The 21,767-nt window shown below is 41.6% G+C and overlaps 1 protein-coding gene across 1 annotated transcript in view; it reads right to left on the reverse strand.

The window, feature by feature from the left end:
* LOC124804472 (prolactin-releasing peptide receptor-like) overlaps window positions 1-21,767 on the reverse strand; it is a 535,930-nt gene that overhangs the window by 33,734 nt on the left and 480,429 nt on the right. The window contains exon 5 of the mRNA XM_047264759.1: window positions 18,540-18,662. Within this exon, the coding sequence (XP_047120715.1) occupies window positions 18,540-18,662 (123 nt within the window). The remainder of the gene's footprint in view (window positions 1-18,539; window positions 18,663-21,767) is intronic.

The raw sequence follows: 21,767 nt of genomic DNA on the forward strand, positions 1-21,767 counted from the left end.
CGCTGGAGAGTTTTACGTCACTAAGACACCGTTGTCGTTAAACAGCTCAATGTAATTGTATTTGAGCTTATTGCAAATTCCCTATAAACTAACTTCCAACACGTCTTCGAATACAGTCGTAACAGACTATTAGAACAGATAAAATTTTCGCATTGAATCAACTGCATTTTCAACGTTACAGTTCAAAATTGTTTTGTTTGGGTTCTTAGCATGTAGTAAATACTTGGTTGACTGAATAAATTAAAGTTTCTTAGTGGTCGATTCCTAACATTCGTTCTTTTTGTCATCATTCCCAATTCGTGTATTTTTTCTAAATCATCTCTGATTAGTTCCCACTAATACTGTACAACTACCGTAAGCTGCCGTAGACTATTATAAGTAAGCTTGGAATGTGGTAGTTTTCCTATTAGCTTTCGTCAGTCAAGTTCGTACCTGCATTACCTGTGTGTTAGGTGCGTTGCGTACCTATCGGGCATTACATCTTAACGAGCACTTCCTTTACATATGCGATCAGTGTCCTACTAGATTTCTCTCGTAACTGGAAGTGGTGAACCGTCTAGAAACTGAATGGGGTATATAAACGGCCTACGGAGGATTTTTCTTCTACATAGTTTTCCTCCTGTCGCTTACTTAAAAATAAATAGTATTTATAACAAAATGGGAACTGTCAACGTTTAATTTAGGTTTTATTTGAAAGGACTTGATTTGTAACTTGAAATAGAGGGATGTTATAGTAAGAACGAAGAAAATGAAATTTCTTAAAAAAAGGTGCAATTGAAAAACGCAAAACAAAAATATGTCAAACATCGTTTCAGTACTTCGTGGGCCGCGCGGGATTAGCCGAGAGGTGTATGGCGCTGCACTCATGGGCTGTGCGGCTGGTCCCGGCGGAGGTTCGAGTCCTCCCTCGGGCATCGGTGTGTGTGTGTTAGTCCTTAGGATAATTTAGGGCAAGTAGTGTGTAAGGTTAGGGACTGATGACCTTAGCAGTTAAGTCCCATAAGATTTACACACATTTGAACATTTTTTTGAGTACTTCGTGACTCTTATATAAAACTCGTTTCCGTTATTCATAAAAAACTATCGTATTTATCAATAATAACAGAAAAGACTTGCCTTTGATCATGACAGTGAATTTTCTATTGAGTATAAAAATAACGACAGTAATTTTACATATTTTCTATATTTGCACATGTCATCTGCACTTGCATCAAAAGTAATTCCTTTTTTTTCGTAAAGTTACGCGGTCAACTAATTTTTATGACTTACAAAAAGCAGTTTTTATTCTGTAAGAATATAAAATACACATGGATGTACTCTGAATAACGTGCAGTTCTAATTATATGCTAAAGAAAAAGTCGTCCGTTTCCAGTTTCTATTTTATACATTCATTTATGTTTCTCTCGCTACCACCGTTAGGAATACTATCCTTCTTCCTACCATTTACTGCGTCATTTATGTGCTGTACCAAAATTATCGAATTGTAGTAATGGTAAAGTGCAACTCTAGTTCTCACCGATTACACAGGCCAACGATGGGAAAACTTCTTTGCCGAAAATACCTTATTCTTATGATTTTTAGGGTATGAAATCCAAATATGATACTTAAAAAACTGTATCACCGACCATTTCATCACATTTTATAATTACATTTATTAAATTAAGCGATTATTTAAAGAATTTAACAGCATTTGTATAGTTAAAATTATTTAAAAATGAGATGTAATGAATGTAGATGACGTTGGTAGCACTGATGAAAAACATTTGCTGGCAAAAAAAGGTCGATTCTATATTTGTGTTAACAGATGGTGTTTTGTTTACTGTCTGTCTAACCACACTTTCCCATTTCCTGTACATGTGCTCACTACAATGTCTTTGTTGGACTTGTGGTGAATTTGTGATTAAAAAACACCAAAAAACATTACAGACTTTGTGAAAAAGGTTTATCTATCATACTTTGGATCTATACTTGGCGATAAAGATAAATCTTGGGCGCCACATAAGGTATGTTATGTGTGTGTTGAAGATCTGAGAAAATGATCCAAAAAGGTGAGAGAAGCCTTTAAGTTTGCTGTTCCTCTAATATTGAGGGAGCCAAGAAATCATTCCGATGATTGCTCCTTTCTCAGTGTCCTAACTCGGAAAACAAGAAGGTAATAAGCTACCCTAACCTTCCATCCACCATCCGACGGGTAGGGCATGGTGTAAATTTGCCAGTTCCTGAACCACCAGGTGATTTAAATTCTATACCAACAGAAGTATTTTCTGATGTACAATCTGAGTTAGATGAACCACATGATGATAAACTCGATTATAATGCAGAAAGTCTAGAGCCCAGATTGTTTACTCAGACCGAGCTTGTCAATTTGGTTAGGGATCTGGACTTAAAGGAAAAGCTGAACTGCTTGGCTCTAGATTAAAAGAAAAGAACTTATTGGTAGTTGGAACGAGCATATACATGTTTCCAAAGAGAGTGCAGCAATTTTCCAAGTTTTTTCAACAAGAAGGTGATTTAGTGTACTGCTCAGACATTCCCGGTCTGATGAATGAGTTTGGTATTGAATACAAAAAGCAAGAGTGGAGGCTGTTTATTGATTCATCCAAAACTAGTTTAAAGACTGTTTTATTACGTAATGGTAACATGTATGCATCTATACCTGTTGGACATTCTATAGATATGAAAGAAAGTATGAAAACCTAGAAACAGTGCTAAATAAAATAGGCTATTCTGCTCATGGTTGGATGATATGTGGCGAACTAGAAGTAACACGCATACTCCTTGGTTAGCAAGGTGGCTTTACCAAATTTTCATGTTTCTTGTGTGAGTGGGACAGTAGGGCTAGGGATCAAAACTGGTGCAGAAAGAACTGGTCTGTGAGGCAGTCTTTAAAAAACCTGGTGAGTAGAACACTCTACGCAAAAACCTTGTAGATCCAAAAAACATACTCCTACCACCTCTACATATAAAATATAGGCCTAATGAGACAGTTTGCAAAGGCTCTGCCTAAAGATGATCTATGTTTTAAGTATCTCTGCCAAAAGTTTCCATACGTTTAAGAAGCTAAACTAACAGAAGGCTTCTTTGTCGGACCTGACATTATAAAATTGATGTTTGGTGTTAACTTTGAATCTGCAATAACCTGAAATGAGAAAGGAGCATAGGTATCAATCAAGCATTACAGAGTTCTTAGGACATGAAAAAGAGCCAGAAAATGTATCTATTGTAGCTACAATGTTAAAGAAGTTTAAAACTCTATAATGTTTAATGAGCCTGAAAGTTCACTTTTTGAACAGTCACCTTGATTACGTCCCGGCCAATATGGGAGATGCTACTGAGGAGCAAGGAGAGCATTTTCACCAGGACATTAAAGTGATGGAAAAACGCTACCAAGGCCGCTGGAACACCAACATGATAGGGGCCTACTGTTGGTCACTTCACAGAGAAGTTCAGCAAGCAACTCATCGTAGAAAAAGCTACACAAGAAGCTTCAGAGAAATAAGAGAAAGAAAATAGAAACCAATTCCAGCTGATAAGTGAAACCTCTATTAACATATATCATTGTTTTAAGTAGCTTACTGTAAATACAAACCATGCTTATGTTGTAACAAAGTGTTTCATTAATTTCCCCATTTACCGCATGGCATAGGATTTTTATACTAAATAATAAAAAGGATATTGCTCTAAAACTATGGCTGATACAAAAAAAACCTAATGCTACATTTGGATTTAGCTCATAAAAATCTATGAAGATCAGCTATCAAAGTAAAAATTAAAAAAAAAAAAACTGCGTTGGACTGTGTTATCTTTGGACAGCTACCAAAAGATTGTCTGCTATAGTTATATCAGACCTCTTTCCAAACTACTCAGTACCAGACTTTCAACGTGAGAAAATTGGTGGCCTCCTGTCCACATAATACGTTTCGCGATCTTGCGCTGTATAGGATGTCTAAAAATATAGGGAAAACTTACTTCGTCCTGAAGGACGAAAAGCACATCTTTCTTCAAGCTGGGAGTACCGTATATTCCAGAACCCTTAATTGCGGCGTTGACGGTGTCACTGTTTCAAATATGTGGTGATAAAGATTCTTCAGATTGGTTTCCGAATACTAATCAATCACGCAACCCATTAGCCACCAATCTAAAGTGAACGCACGACTGCGGCTTATGTTGTATGTGTACTGCCACTGATGGAACTCAAGTGAAAATCATTATTTGCTATTAGGCACCTTCATGCTGTCTAATTATGCGTACATCGATAAGCACTTGTCTGCTCCAAGAATCTTACAGATACTTAGCCGTCTGCTAGTGTGTCTTGTCTTTGGGGAAAACTGTGAGGCGTGTGTTGTAAGTCGCCTAAACTTTGAGCTGAGCCAACCAGCTGGAAGGCTTGGCTCCAGAGTCAGTTCGCAAGGCACCGTGTCAGCAGACAACAGGCCGCAGTCTGTTTTACCGCTTGGAACCGACAGGCTGTGTTAATTTGTTACGTATAGACGCTTTATCTTGTGATAATGAAGTGGGCACACTGGAATGACTTCCTTCTGGTTCGTGACGATGAGGTTGCCCGTTCTATTGCTTACGCTGCATTTGCATAATTACATTTTATGGAAAAAACAAAAATATTTGCCCAAGATAATTGCAGTGATATGAGGCACAGGCAAAGCCAGGTCTTTGTTAAAGCTCACCTATTTGTTAGAACACATGGGTATCAGTATCCAATTTTTATTCTGTCATCTTAGCTTGCAAAATTCTCACCTTGTCGCTTTTCCACTGATAAAATAATATTATGAGCGTAGGGTGACTAGCGTAGGGCCTATTTATTCGCAAGAGTGGAGCGTACGGCCTGCATAGATTTTTGTTTTTATTTAATCGAATTTTTATGCGGTTCACAAATTGCAACACCTTCTATACCCTCTACGCTATTAGGGCCATATAACCATGATCTTTCCAGAATACAATTCTGAAAAAAACGCACTTGTGGTAGCTGGAGTCCAAAATATTTATTAATCATGTCTTTTCATTTCTGTGGAAACAATTTCATAGATACTTTCATCCTGTAACAAATATATGTTTGTATCTAACGAAGAAGTGAAATATCAGTTTTCATAGATTTAATTTTAAGATTTGTCTTAAAAATTTCCATCCTCTATTTAACCCCCTTATGGGTTCAATTTTCAAGAACACTGAAACACGCATTTTTTTTTCTAACCGAGGAGTCAAATATCAATTTACATAGATGTAGCTTTAAAAAAGCTGTAGTAGCTCTTTAGTAACGATTTATTTAAAAAAAACTTTTGATCCACTGTATTACCCACTTAGAGACTGAATTTACAAAATTGGTAAAACACGTATTCTTTAATTTCTGACTGAGAGATCAAATACCAGATTTCGTAATTCCAGCTGGAATATTGTCGAAATAGTGACGTGTTTCAAAAAGCCCTTCATCCCCTTTTTCACCCCTTAAGAGTCAAATCTCGGACAAAACTTTTTCGGACGATTCCGACACTGTAAAATCCACACCCTTTCCTATTTCAAGTTTCTGTCCTTAGCGGTCTGGGCTGGGTGATGATCAGTCAGTGAATCAGTCTACTCGTATTTCGCCCCCTTAGGAGATGATTTTCCAAAAACAGTGAGACACATATTTTTTCATTTCCAACCGAGAAGCCAAACGAAAATTTACATAGATTTATCTTTAACAATGCTTTCGCAATGAAATATTTTCATAAAAGTCTTCACACTCTATTTCATCCTCTCAGGGGTTGAACTTCCGAAAGCAGTGAAAAGGGTATTTTTTATTTCTAACAGAGAAGCCAAATAAAAATTTTCATACGTTTCGTTTTAAAAATGTTTTCATAATGAAATACTTTGATGAAATATCTCATTTCCTATTTCACCTCCTTAGGAACCGCATTTCGAAAAATCCCTTCTTAAACGACGCCTACGGTGTAAGTTCAACACCTTCTGCAAATGTCATGTCTCTGTCGTTTGAGGTTTGGGCAGGGCGACGATGAGTGAGTCAGTCAGTCGGGACACTGTCTTTGATATTTCTAATGGTGCAGCAGACACTGAGGTGACGAAAGTAATGTGGTAGCGATATGCACATACACAGATGGCGTTAGTATTGCGTACACGAGAAATAAATGGCAGTGCATTGGCGGAGCTGTCATTTGTGCTCCGGTGACTCATGTGAAAATATTTCCAACGTGATTTTGGGCACACGACGAGAGTAACAGACTCTGAACGCAGAATGATAGTTGGAGCTAGACACATAGGACACTCCGTTGTCAGTGTTATGTGAGTCACCATTCCTTTCTTTGAACATTACTTGTAAGCGTTGTGTGATTCGGTTTCCCTTTCTTTGAACACTATGCAAGTCCAAGCTAACATTTCAATTTCTGTGTTACTGAAGTACCTTTTTGAGAGCCGACATATATCTTGAAATATCGTTTTGATGTGGAGAATTAACTTGATAATACGAAGTGCAGTGTCGTTGTGCACCTGATACCTTTAAGAGAATCTCACACAGGCAAATCATTGCTAATATTAGTAATAACCACAAACTTATCATATTTCGGTTGATTCTAATCATATTCAAACACTTTGTTTGATGAAAATATAGAAATCAACGCGTTTTCAAAGTGCTTTTCCACTGAGTCTTAGCTACATTAGGTCCCGTTTCTTCTTGACATTATTGTGTCAATGCAGTAATTTGCAAAATGATCTTATCTCATTTCCAGTTTCTATTTATTTTGATAAACACGGTTTGATACTGTCTACAGTGACGCTGTGATATTATATACATTTGCAACTACCCACAAACAGGCATAAAAAAGCAATTATTGCACTCTGGGCAATCCTAATAAAGACCAATAATGTTGATTATGTTCTACAAATTACAGGTATCAGATGCAGTACATACCGAAATTTGTAACAACATTTAGTTGTATTTATCGAACACCTTGTTTCTCCTGACGTTGTAGAGAAAATATTACGTTCCACTATGACCCGCAAAAAATCTTAGTTTCTTTTATTATTAGATAATTTTCTGAAACCAGTCATTCTTAATGCCTTTCGACCATACTAAGTGATACTGTCTGTACAACAAAAGAGCGTTTAAGTGAATTCTTTCCACAGATTGTACATTTTTACAGTTATATCACCGATAGCCATTAAATAACACAATGGAAGCTAAATTAAACAGTAGGACCAAATCTACGTGAAACAATTGCGCAATGAAATTCCAGATTGAAAGATTTCAGTGGTGTGCGTCATCAATTACAAGAGCGGTTTTGTCTGCATTTGAAATCCATTGACCTCTGTCTGAATACGGATATCGACATGTTGCTTCAAAACAAGTAGGAAGAAAAATGGTTCAAATGGCTCTGAGCACTATGGGACTTAACTTCTGAGGTCATCAGTCCCCTAGAACTTAGAACTACTTAAACTTAACTAACCTAAGGACAGCACACACATCCATACCCGAGGCAGGATTCGAACCTGCGACCGTAGCGGCCGCGCAGTTCCAGACTGTAGCGCCTAGAACCGCTGGGCCACCCCGGCCGGTGACGGAAGAAAAAGACAGAAATGTTATTTGTTGAGTAGAAAGGTTTAAACAAGGTGTTATCCATGTTCACGGATTAGGTACCTCCTGACTGTTTACTGAACGATAAAGATAAGATCAATTGACCATATTCACTTTTGTACAAGTAAGATATTTTTTCCCCCCCATGAACCATGGACCTTGCCGTTGGTGGGGAGGCTTGCGTGCCTCAGCGATACAGATAGCCGTACCGTAGGTGCAACCACAACGGAGGGGTATCTGTTGAGAGGCCAGACAAACGTGTGGTTCCTGAAGAGGGGCAGCAGCCTTTTCAGTAGTTGCAAGGGCAACAGTCTGGATGATTGACTGATCTGGCCTTGTAACAATAACCAAAACGGCTTTGCTGTGCTGGTACTGCGAACGGCTGAAAGCAAGGGGAAACTACAGCCGTAATATTTCACGAGGGCATGCAGCTTTACTGTATGATTAAATGATGATGGCGTCCTCTTGGGTAAAATATTCCGGAGGTAAAATAGTCCCCCATTCGGATCTTCGGGCGGGGACTACTCAAGAGGATGTCGTTATCAGGAGAAAGAAAACTGGCGTTCTACGGATCGGAGCGTGGAATGTCAGATCCCTTAATCGGGCAGGTAGGTTAGAAAATTTAAAAAGGGAAATGGATAGGTTGAAGTTAGACATGGTTCAAATGGCTCTGAGCACTATGGGACTCAACTGCTGAGGTCATTAGTCCCCTAGAACTTAGAACTAGTTAAACCTAACTAACCTAAGGACAACACAAACACCCATGCCCGAGGCAAGATTCGAACCTGCGACCGTAGCGCTCTTGCGGTTCCAGACTGCAGCGCCTTTAACCGCACGGTCACTTCGGCCGGCGAAGTTAGATATAGTGGGAATTAGTGAAGTTCGGTGGCAGGAGGAACAAGACTTCTGGTCAGGTGAATACAGGGTTATAAACACAAAATCAAATAGGGGTAATGCAGGAGTAGGTTTAATAATGAATAAAAAAATAGGAATGCGGGTAAGCTACTACAAACAGAATAGTGAACGCATTATTGTGGCCAAGATAGATACGAAGCCCACACCTACTACAGTAGTACAAGTTTATATGCCAACTGGCTCTGCATATGACGAAGAAATTGAAGAAATGTATCACGAAATAAAAGAAATTATTCAGATAGTGAAGGGAGACGAAAATTTAATAGTCATGGGTGACTGGAATTCGAGTGTAGGAAAAGGGAGAGAAGGAAACGTAGTAGGTGAATATGGATTGGTGGGTAAGAAATGAAAGAGGAAGCCGCCTGGTAGAATTTTGCACAGAGCACAACATAATCATAACTAACACTTGGTTTAAGAATCATGAAAGAAGGTTGTATACATGGAAGAACCCTGGAGGTACTAAAAGGTATCAGATAGATTATATAATGGTAAGACAGAGATTTAGGAACCAGGTTTTAAATTGTAAGACATTTCCAGGGGCAGATGTGGACTCTGACCACAATCTATTGGTTATGACCTGTAGATTAAAACTGAAGAAACTGCAAAAAGGTGGGAATTTAAGGAGATGGGACCTGGATAAACTGAAAGAACCAGAGGTTGTACAGGGTTTCAGGGAGAGCATAAGGGAACAATTGACAGGAATGGGGGAAAGAAATACAGTAGAAGAAGAATGGGTAGCTTTGAGGGATGAAGTAGCGAAGGCAGTAGAGAATCAAGTAGGTAAAAAGACGAGGGCTAGTAGAAATCCTTGGGTAACAGAAGAAATATTGAATTTAACTGATGAAAGGAGAATATATAAAAATGCAGTAAATGAAGCAGGCAAAAAGGAATACAAACGTCTCAAAAATGAAATCGACAGGAAGTGCAAAATGGCTAAGCAGGGATGGCTAGAGGACAAATGTAAGGATGTAGAGGCCTCTCTCACTAGGGGTAAGATAGATACTGCCTACAGGAAAATTAAAGAGACATTTGGAGATAAGAGAACGACTTGTATGAATATCAAGAGCTCAGATGGAAACCCAGGTCTAAGCAAAGAAGGGAAAGCAGAAAGGTGGAAGGAGTATATAGAGGGTCTATACAAGGGCGATGTACTTGAGGACAATATTATTGAAATGGAAGAGGATGTAGATGAAGATGAAATGGGAGATATGATACTGCGTGAAGAGTTTGACAGAGCACTGAAAGACCTGAATCGAAACAAGGCCCCCGGAGTAGACAACATTCCATTGGAACTACTGACAGCCTTGGGAGAGCCAGTCCTGACAAAACTCTACCATCTGGTGAGCAAGATGTATGAAACAGGCGAAATACCCTCAGACTTCAAGAAGAATATAATAATTCCAATCCCAAAGAAAGCAGGTGTTGACAGATGTGAAAATTACCGAACTATCAGTTTAATAAGTCACAGCTGCAAAATACTAACACGAATGGAAAAACCAGTAGAAGCCAACCTCGGGGAAGATCAGTTTGGATTCCGTAGAAACACTGGAACACGTGAGGCAATACTGACCTTACGACTTATCTTAGAAGAAAGATTAAGGAATGGCAAACCTACGTTTCTAGCATTTGTAGACTTAGAGAAAGCTTTTGACAATGTTGACTGGAATACTCTCTTTCAAATTCTAAAGGTGGCAGGGGTAAAATACAGGGAGCGAAAGGCTATTTACAATTTGTACAGAAACCAGATGGCAGTTATAAGAGTCGAGGGACATGAAAGGGAAGCAGTGGTTGGGAAGGGAGTAAGACAGGGTTGTAGCCTCTCCCGATGTTGTTCAATCTGTATATTGAGCAAGCAGTAAAAGAAACAAAAGAAAAATTCGGAGTAGGTATTAAAATCCATGGAGAAGAAATAAAAACTTTGAGGTTCGCCGATGACATTGTAATTCTGTCAGAGACAGCAAAGGACTTGGAGGAGCAGTTGAATGGAATGGACATTGTCTTGAAAGGAGGATATAAGATGAACATCAACAAAAGCAAAACAAGGATAATGGAATGTAGTCTAATTAAGTCGGGTGATGCTGAGGGAATTAGATTAGGAAATGAGGCACTTAAAGTAGTAAATGAGTTTTGCTATTTGGGGAGCAAAATAACTGATGATGGTCGAAGTAGAGAGGATATAAAATGTAGACTGGCAATGGCAAGGAAATCGTTTCTGAAGAAAAGAAATTTGTTAACATCCAGTATTTATATAAGTGTCAGGAATTCATTTCTGAAAGTATTCGTATGGAGTGTAGCCATGTATGGAAGTGAAACATGGACGATAAATAGTTCGGACAAGAAGAGAATAGAAGCTTTCGAAATGTGGTGCTACAGAAGAATGCTGAAGATTAGATGGGTAGATCACATAACTAATGAGGAAGTATTGAATAGGATTGGGGAGAAGAGAAGTTTGTGGCACAACTTGACCAGAAGAAGGGATCGGTTGGTAGGACATGTTCTGAGGCATCAAGGGATCACCAATTTAGTATTGGAGGGCAGCGTGGAGGGTAAAAATCGTAGAGGGAGACCAAGAGATGAATACAGTAAGCAGATTCAGAAGGATGTAGGTTGCAGTAGGTACTGGGAGATGAAAAAGCTTGCACAGGATAGAGTAGCATGGAGAGCTGCATCAAACCAGTCTCAGGACGGAAGACCACAACAACAAACAACAACAACAACAAGATATTTATTAATTTAACCGTAATTCATGAACACATTTTTGTAGTTGACAGGAGCCGTTACTTTCCTAATTCCCAAACTAATTTAGTGACCTTCATTTAAGAACAAGAATTTCATTTTAAAAATTTATACGATTAACGAATCCATGAAATCCACACCTTCTTATCATGTAACGAAAACTGAGACAAAGTTTCATACACTGAACTCTTTGGACAAGAGATTTGATGTAAGTACAATATGACCCAACTTGGACGCTCTTTACACAGAATCTGAAACTCAATCTCTTCTACATCATTAGTCTAGGCGCTCAGTCCGGAACCGCGCGACTGCTACGGTCGCAGGTTCGAATCCTGCCTCGGGCATGGATGTGTGTGATATCCTTAGGTTAGTTAGGTTTAAGTAGTTCTAAGTTCTAGGGGACTGATGACCACAGATGTTAAGTCCCATAGTCATCAGAGCCATTTGAACCATTTTTTTTACATCATTAGTCAACAGCGGCGACTGTTATGGTACGAGACAACCAGTAATTTTCAGGAACTACCTATCGATATGTTCCTAAACTGGTGAAGTGAAGTTCAAATTTAGGATTGTTTTCACGTTCCTGTTTTCATAACAACATCACTGGCATTATGACTGACTTTCATTTAGTTTCTCTCATCTATAAACTGTACAAATCGTCAGCAACGGCAGTATCTTACTTTGTGCTGTAGCAGGCCACACTACTGCTTAAGCTGCAAATTTGGCTTAAAAATTTTAGTAGAGAAACGGAATGATAAGATACAAAGTGCAATTTATGCCTTTGATTATTTATTCAAGAAAAATCACATTTTAATTTAGGTACAACAATACAATTATTTTCTGCTCATTTAATCTCCTACGCTCCATTCGTTATCAGTATATCACAAGTCAAGTCGCTTAGTTATTCATTATCAATAAACATGCGATCATTGCGCAAGAATGTAAAGGCTTCACCTTTCCGAAACACCATAACTGCCTCCTATTCTGACGCAGAAGTTAGAAATTTCAGTCAAAGTTGCCTAAAACCTTCCTCTGTAACGATGTAAACACGTCGCGACCTACGACGCCATCCTTGGGCTCGTTGACGCTTCAAATACGAAGGTGTTGACACTTGCACTCAGAGGGTGGCATTTCTGGTGTCAATGCAACCACCCCTTTCCTTGGGGCGTTGATTTCCCACACATTTCACGGTCGGAGGCGACAATTCGCAGTGTGATGAGAAATGGGACGACGTTCTTGATGACTTTCGACACTGCTAGCAATCCTGGACGTTTCAACCCTGATCTAAGGGCATCATAGGAATGCACACCCACTTAACGTGATCTGACGCCACTGGAGTGTAGCGCAATCTCAGTTTTGGCGCTGCTATACAGCTTGGAACACCTAGGGACTGTAAAAAACCATTCGACGAAATCTGTACGTGATCCGATATAGCAAAGGTTTCACATGGTTCTTCATCCCTCCGTTTTTGCTCCCTCCTTTGGCGAGAGTAATAAAATGTGCGTGAAAGCGCCCTTCTAAGACCCAACAGCTGGCAACACTCTCGGTAACACCCACTCAACTTAAATCAACAAGAAGCAGATATACCTGTCAGAAACCTCGTCATACATTCAACATAATCGCTGCTCTACTACCTGACTCTTAGGCAACACCTTCGACATCCCTCAGATGGTGTTTGCCTGCCTCCAGGTGCTAGAGGGGCCGCAAGGCCCAATATTTGTTGAAGTTTGAGAGAGGTACATACGAGTATGTAACGGGCTCAAGGGGGGTGTGTGAGCGGGACCTTGGCTGTAGTGATTGTTTGGGGGGAGGGGGAGGTGACTTAGAGGGACTCTCTGCCGTTTTATTAATCACGCACATCATAATGTTGCACCTCACCGTGAGCACACCATAGTACTCAAAAAAGAAAGTAATGAAAATGCAAAACAACGTTTTGCTGCTTCAGATCACGTTCAGATTTCGTCGAATAGCTTGCGCCCCTAGTGGTTCCGTAACGTATACCGGAGCAAAAACTGCAGCCACACTACACTCCAAAGGGGTCAGATGATGTTCAGTGTGGTTGTAGGTCTACGATACTCTGAGAGCAGGGTTAAAACGACACAGTGTGTGGCGGCAGTGTCGAAAGTTGTCAAGAAATCGCCCCGTTGCTTTATCACATTGTAAACTCTCGTTTTCGACCGCCAAATGTGTGGGAATCAACCACCATAATGGAAGACATGGTTTCGTTGACGCCCTTTATGGCACCCGCTGAGACCTTTTCGTATTGCTACTGAGCAAGGGTATGTCTGGAATGTTTTCCTCGGCTACTGTAAGGAAACAGCGTGATTTTAACGCTGGACGGTTCCGACCTCCATCGCTGAGGCGTCGAAAGTGTGAAATGTGGGTAAGAAGGTGTGTGACGACATTCTCATCGTGTGACAGGTGCGAGTAGACTTTGATAGAATTATAGCAAAGTTTGGTGACAATGTGACATCAGTAACCCACCTTACAGTTCACATGAATGCAGCATGACACTGGTATAATAGAATCCTCAGGATAGCGAGGTGCACATATACAGACGACGGAATAATCGCGCACGCAAGGTATAAAAGGGCAGTAAATTGATGGAGCTATGTTTGTACTCAGGTTATTCATGTGAGAAGGTTTCCGATGTGATTAAGATCTCACGACGGGAATTAATAGACTCTAAACCCGGAATGGTGGTTGGAGTTAGACACGTGGGACATTTCATTCCGGAAACGGTTAGGGAATTCAATATTCCGAGATCCACAGTGTCAAGAGTGGCCGAAAGTGCCAAATTTCAGGCATTACCTCTCACCACGGACAATACGGTGGAAGACGACCTTCACTTAACGGCAGAGAGTAGCGGTCATTGAGTAGAACTGTCACTGTTAACTAACAAGGAACATTGCGTAGAATGTCTGCAGAAATAAAGAACATTGCGTGGAATGTCTGCAGAAAACAATAAGGGACATGTGACGAACGTATCCGTTAGGAAAGTGCGACGAAATTTGGTGTTAATGGCCTCTGGGCGCAGAAGACCGCAATGCCTCTACTGGGCTCGCGACCACTTCGGTTGTACTCTAGACAACTGGACAGTTGGTAAGAGCTGATGGTAGGGTTGGAGTATGGTGCAGACCCCATGAAGCGATGCGAAGAAGTCGTCAACAAGGGAATGTGCAAGCTATTGCTGGCTCTTTAGCGGTGTGGGCTGTGTTTCTATAAAACTGATCATTCACAGGAAATGAACATGTTCGGTTACTTGGAGACCATTGTGAGCCATATATGGACATCATATTCCTAAAAAGGGATGGAAATTTTATTGATGACAATGTACCATGTCATTGGGCCACAGTTGCTCGCGATTGGTTTGAAGAACATTCCAAATAAGTCGAACGAATGATGTGTCCACCCAGACCGTCCGACATGAATCTCATCAAACATTTGTGGGGCGTAATCGAGAGGCCAGTTCGTGTACAAAATCCTACACCAGCAACATTCTCGCATTTATGGACGTCTATAGAGGCAGCATGGCTGCAAGGGACGTTGAACGACGTGTTGAGTCTATGCCTTGTAGAGATGCTCCACTAAGCCGGGCAAAAGGAAGCCCGACACGACATTAGGATGTCCCTCTTTACTTCTGTCACCTCACTGCACAGAAGAACGTTGTCGTCATCCTTGAGCCAAACTGATGTGTCGGAATTGGAGATAATTACGGGGTTTCGAAAGAGTGATCCATTAATTTTGTTGCGGCGTGTGGCAGTTTACTTAAAATATGTCTAGAGATAGGGCGCAGAAAATTTAACTAAGAAACAATCAGTTTGGGAAACCTTCATTGCGGCATTTTCAATTCAGTGACAGATTTTGGCCACATCTTTTGCACTGAATACCGTCTGTCTTTTCAGCTCAGTACAAGCTATTCACATGAAAATTGCAACACTGTCGGATAATTATTTACCTGATTACAGATTTATAGGTGAAACTGTCATCTAGCCTAGGTTCAGTCTGAATACCAAAACGGTTTACTATAGAGGGTCCTGTTTATGTGGTATGCTGATGTCTTCCTCCAACCACTGGACTCATGCAGCCAGTTAAACTATGACCTACAAATTAACATCGGCGTCGAACACTACGAATTTCGGCGTTTTTATCAATGAGAAACATGAAAGAATTCGGAAGATATTCCGTAACTTTTACGACTGGGCCACCAAACCAGGTAATTGCAACTGATGATTTGCTGAAAGTTGGATGTGAAATGTAGGTGAAATTAGTCGCCGATTCGGATGCATTTGTTGAGTACTACCAGTAAATAAGGCGTGTTACGCATACATTCATGGACAACGGAGGAGGTTGGAGGGTGATGCGGCTACACTGTCGCAAACGCTGTACTGGTCGTCGGCTTGACAGGCCCAAACATAATGGTAAGATTCGTGATTCCAGTGCATTTGATCGCTGCCGTACCCAGTATTGTGCACGAACTCGGTTCTTTCTGTGTTATTCTGTCACTGTGAACTGTTTGTACCTCGATTCGGATAGGTTATTGCGGGAAACGAGATGTTGATACCAAGGTTGATGTTTCGTGTAGGGTGTAGCTTCTGCTTACTCACTTTACTTTTCGCCTCCGGAACAAAGAGGTTACAATTTTTTTGGCCACAATTCTGCAGCACTTGTGCCCTAATGGTGGCATGTAAAACATCTCCCAGAGAATAGGATTCGCCCATGTTTTGACATACCAGTAGGTGATTCGGTGCCTGGACTGCTCCGCAGTTGCGCGCAGTGTCCTGCTCACATTCCCATGAGACAACATTTGTCCTTCACATCGAAAATCCTGTTATTATTTCAAAGGTTCTCCAAGTAGTGCAGGATAACGTCCTTAGGAGCACTTACTTGCCATGGTGAAACACTTCGACATCTGGCTTGACACCTAATGGAAACGTTCGTTGCGAAAAATTTTCCTGGACTTCAGCCGACGTCTAGCAGCTGCGTAATTGTACAGCAAGTGATTTGAGTCTTCATTTAGCTTCTTCTGTTCTGTTTCTCCCGCCACTTTGAGTCTTATTGGTGGAGAAGCACTACCAACCAAGGGGTAGATGTTCTGGACTAAGATTGTTCTAAGGTACCCAGTAAGTGAGCGAATTTACTCGTTTAAGACCACGTCCACATGACGTTTGTGAGCCGATGCTCCCCAAACCGGTATTCCACAATCTCCCACAGAAAAACACACTTTTAGTACAGTTGACAAGAGAAACTGGCGATTTGTGCCCTCGTAAGGCAATGTTCCTGTTGCAGACTTTTCCTTTCAAGTCCATACAATGTATTCTAAAGCATAGTATGCAGAATAGAACAATTCTCATGTATTTTAGGATGTCGTAGTGCTGAATTTCCCATTCTTTCCATTTAATATTCATTTTGCTTTTGTTGACTCTGTGTAAGTGGAAAACACATGCTTGTGTATTTTCTAGATTGTGATTTGGATGCTGATCTTCTGCCTATCACATGTTACACGGCGTAATTGAGGGATTTCCACGCTACAGTCAGGTATGTCGTCGAATGCGTCGTGAGAGGGGAGAGGTTCGATGTCTCAGCGATATAAATGACGTAAATTAATGACAACAGTTGCAGTTTAATTGGAAGTAAAGAAAGTAAATGTTCTGGTGACCAGTTCGAGATGTGGAACCCTAAAGGAACATATCGGAAGCACTGATCAAACACCTTCAACAAATAATAGACAAGGTAATAGTAAACGAGTCGCGACATATTCGCAATAATGTTTCACAGCGATCCAGCAAATATTTGTTTTGCTATAAATCCAATCATGGATCACAAAAATGTCTGTCATCCATGATTGGATTTGCCACACAACAAAAATGGTGATGGTAAACGTAATTACAAATAGATTGTCTTTTAAAGGAAACAGTTGGCAGTAAACATGTCACGAACTAAATGAGTAAACGAGTCATTGGTCACCATACCCACAAGTAAACTGCTGTGCAAAACTGAGAAACTAATACGGAATGAAAATACACCAGATCGGGGCATAATAGTTTTCTGTTGTTTCACTCTCGATTTATTTGCTTGTCCTGTATTAGTCATTAGTGGATAAGATATTGCGTGCTGAGACTGGGTCTCAGATTGGTACATTGGGTCCGAAATTTCTCCAAAAAGAGAAGAAGATGTGTGCAACAGACTAGTTAATATAGGATGTGAAGCGCGGAAGATAGGTTGGTGCTAAATGTAAGACGGAGTGTATGTCTCTCAAGGGATTAGTACAGATTTAGAAAGGCAGAAATCCAGGCAAAATTAGCATAAATCAGGATGAAATATTTGCAGGTGAGGGCAATAGCAGAAGGATGTTGAACCTATTCGAGTACTGCCAGTAGTTTCACTAGAATTCGGGCTTTCTGTTTTATGTTGATGAGTAGCTTATTCCATGGACTAGAAATAAATGAGAGGAATGGGTCGGGTATAGGAGCTGAGGTGGAAATCGAGACAACAGAATCATCGAGTGGTTCAGCCAAAAATGGCGACTTGGTTTTTATGAGGATTTTCTTGAAGTATTCGTACCAGTTCATCAGGATGTTCAAGTATCGTTGGAGAGTTGTATACTATAGCGGGAGAGAGTGTTTGGTGATGTCGGCAGTGTAATGCAGGAAGTATGGGAGGATGGAGTTTGTGAAGTGTTTGGCGATGTCGGCAGTGTAATGCAGGAAGTATCAGAGGATGGAGTTTGTGAATGGCTGACGCTTACAATATCCGACGGAGGGGGGACGGCACAAAGTCTTGAACCACACCAGCAATAGGGTGAAAGAAGAGGCCTGTGACAAGGAGTGTTGACAGTCCACAGGCGCCACCATCTATTACGTACTGTCACGACTGCAGCTATCACCCTATTCGCCGATGACAGTCAACAAAAATTAATATCAAATATTGTTAGCAATAGGCATTTGATACCCCTGCCCCTTGATCGTGTCAAACAATAAGTCACATGTGACTTGATGGTCACACATCCAGAAGTAGTTCTTTGAAATGGACAATAATCGCGAAAGCCCACACTCCTCCTTGAGGACCAACAGTACATCGGCGTCGATAAACATCGTAGATGTGAGTAATTTACACTGATTCACTGGGAATGAAAGTCTGCATCCAAGTGAAAATGGTAGCTGTACAAGGCTTCCTGACGTCGTGGATTGGGTCGGACACTTACAGTTAGCATACTCATTCGAACACAACTTTGTTCATCGTCTCCTCAAACCCAGATGTAGAGCCGCACTGAGAAAAAGGCAATAAATGTCCACAGCAGGTGACTCACCGCAGTACCATGAGGGGGCACAGCCAGAAGCCGAAGGCGCTCACCATGAGCACCAGGTACTTGTGCGCGCGCTTCTCCTCCACCACGTCCAGCTCTGCGTCGTACAGGCCGCAGCGGTCGCTCCTGTAACACGAACAAACAACTGTCGCTATCCTGTTGAGGCTGCTTTGTTTTCTGCAGATGGTAACTGGACTGTTCATATACAGCAAGAGCCAAAACGTTTTCGTCAAAACTTTGGAAGCTGCCCAGGGATATTTTCTTAGTATTCCTTTATAAGGGACAAGTGATCTACGACTCTTTACAAAATAATGTAATTTATTTTATTACCTCAATCTCATTTCGTGTTTATATTGCATTAAAATATCTGTACGGCAGTGTAAATATCACTGCTGTTGGTCTTGTTTTGAGACAAACTACACTCATGCTCATAAATTAAGGATAATTGCAGACTGTGGTGCCACACAACGTGGCACTACACAAAACTGGCGCTAATAGCATAGGCACATAGGGATCACACACGACACGGATCAGTATTGGTGAGAAGTTGAGAAAACCGCCCCGAAACACATGCGCTACAAAACACCACTGTTTCCTGCGCATGTACCCCGACATCAACATGGGATATGATCACCATCCACACGTACACAGGCCGCACAACGAGTTGGCATACTTTGGACCAGATGGTCGAGCATCTGCTGGGTTATAGCCTCCCATTCTTGAACCAGTGCCTGTTGGAGCTCCTGAAGTGTTGTAGGGGTTTGAAGACGTGCAGGAATACGTCGACCGAGAGCATCCCAGACGTGCTCGATGGGATTTATGTCTGCAGAACAGGCAGGCCACTCCATTCGCCTGATATCTTCTGTTTCAAGGTACTCGTCCACGATGGCAGCTCGGTGGGGCCGTGCGTTAACATCCATCTGGAGGAAGGTGGGACTCACTGCACCCCTGAAAAGGCAGACATACTGGTGCAAAATTACGTCACGATACACCTGACATGTTACAGTTCCTCTGTCAAAGACATGCAGGGATGTATGTGCACCAATCACAATCCCACCCCATACCATCAAACCACGACCTCCACACAGGTCCGTTTCAAGGACATTAAGGGGATGGTATCTGGTTCCTGGTTCACGTCAGATGAAAACCCGGTGAGAATCACTGTTCAGGCTATACCTGGACTCGTCCGTGAACATAACCTGGGACCACTGTTGCAATGACCATGTACTGTGTTCTTGACACCAGGCTTTACGGGTTTTCCTGTGACCAGAGGTCAGTGGAATGCACCTTGCAGGTCTCCGGGTGAATAAACCATATCTGTTCAGTCGTCTATAGATTGTGTGTCTGGAGACAACTGTTCCAGTGGCTGCGGTGAGGTCCCGAGAAAGGCTACTTGCAGTACTCCGTGGCCGTCTGCGGGCACTGATGGTGAGTTATCGGTCTTCATGTGGTGTATTACACTGTGGACGACTCGTACTGTAGCGCCTGGACACGTTTCCTGTCTGCTGGAATCGTTGCCATAAGCTTGAGATCACACTTTGTGGCACAAGGAGGGCGCGTGCTACGACCTGCCTCTAGTCGCCCTAGTACTCTACCTCTCATACCGTCATCAATATGTGAAACGTCCTGGCAGATTAAAACTGTGTGGCGGACCGAGACTCGAACTCGGGACCTTTGCCTTTCACGCCCCGTCCTCACAGCTTGACTTCTGCCAGTACCTCGAGGTACTGGCAGAAGTAAAGCTGTGAGGACGGGGCGTGAGTCGTACTTGGGTAGCTCAGTTGGCAGAGCACTTGCCCGCGAAAGGCAAAGGTCCCGAGTTCGAGTCTCGGTCCGGCACACAGTTTTAATCTGCCAGGAAGTTTCACATCAGTGCACACTCCGCTGCAGAGTGAAAATCTCATTCTGGGTCATTTTCAACACACAGTCACCATTAGCGCGCCTAAAAACGTATGCACACTTACTCGCTGCACCGTACTCTGACATGTACCAGTAAACCTCTGCGAATGTGGACTGCTGTCAAGGCCACTGTGGGACGACCGCAGATCAAATGTACCGCGTGGTCACACTACGAGGTGATTTAAACCAGACAACCGCCCACCAAAGCGTTGTTTCACCATGTATGACCATTATCCTTAATTAATGAGCATGAGTGTAGTTTCATTCACAGACGACACTTAGTGTTGACAACAGTTTTGTCCACTTTACTCTTCAACCCTCAAGTTTGCATTCAGTACTGCTCGGGTTTGTTTTTCCCAGAAGAGTCAGTTTTGTGTTAACAGTGGAACACAGCAAGGTGGATTAACGACTACGAGTTAGCCGATAAATACCTCATGTATATCTACGCCGGGCAGCTCCTGCAACTACTGTCACCACTCGACAGTACTTTTGTATTTATGCATGATGTTGCACACAACATCCTTTACTACCAAGCTAGTGTTATCAGCAAACAGAAATATTATAGAGTTACACGTCATACAAGAGGTTATATCATTTATATAGATAACGAAAAAGAGTATCCCCAGCACTGATCCCTGGGGCACCCCCCACTTGACTGTACCCCACTCAGACCCCACATTACAGCCATTCTCAACATTGTGAATAATGACATTTTGCTGTTGCTAATGTAAGAGCTGAACCAGTTGGGAGGTACTCCCCGTATCCTGTAACAGTCCACCCTCTGGAGCAATATTTCGTGATCAACACAATCAAACGCCTTAGTTAAATCAAGAAATGGTTCAAATGGCTCTGATCACTATGAGACTTAACTTCTAAGGTCATCAGTTCCCTAGAACTTAGAACTACATAAACCTAACTAACCTAAGGACATCACACACATCCATGCCCGAGGCAGCATTCGAACCTGCGACCGTAGCGGTCGCGCGGTTCCAGACTGTAGCGCTTAGAACCGCCTGGCCACTTCGGCCGGCAATCAAGAAATGTGTCTAGCGTTGGAAACCTCTTGTTTAACCTATCATGTACGTCACAGAGAAAAGAGAATATAATATTTTCAATTGTTAAACGACTTCTAAGGCCGAACTGTATATTTGATAGCAAATCGTGTGAAAAAAGAAGATCAATTATCCTTACATACACAGCCTTTTAAACAACTTTAGCAATTAATGATGGCATAGAAATACGTCTAAAATTGTCCACACTATCCCTTCCTCCCTTTTTATGAAGCGCCTTTACTGCTGAGTACTTTAACCCTTCGGGAAACTGACCATCCCT

The sequence above is a fragment of the Schistocerca piceifrons genome, chromosome 1 (genome assembly GCF_021461385.2).
Source record: "Schistocerca piceifrons isolate TAMUIC-IGC-003096 chromosome 1, iqSchPice1.1, whole genome shotgun sequence".
Lineage (NCBI taxonomy): Eukaryota > Metazoa > Arthropoda > Insecta > Orthoptera > Acrididae > Schistocerca > Schistocerca piceifrons.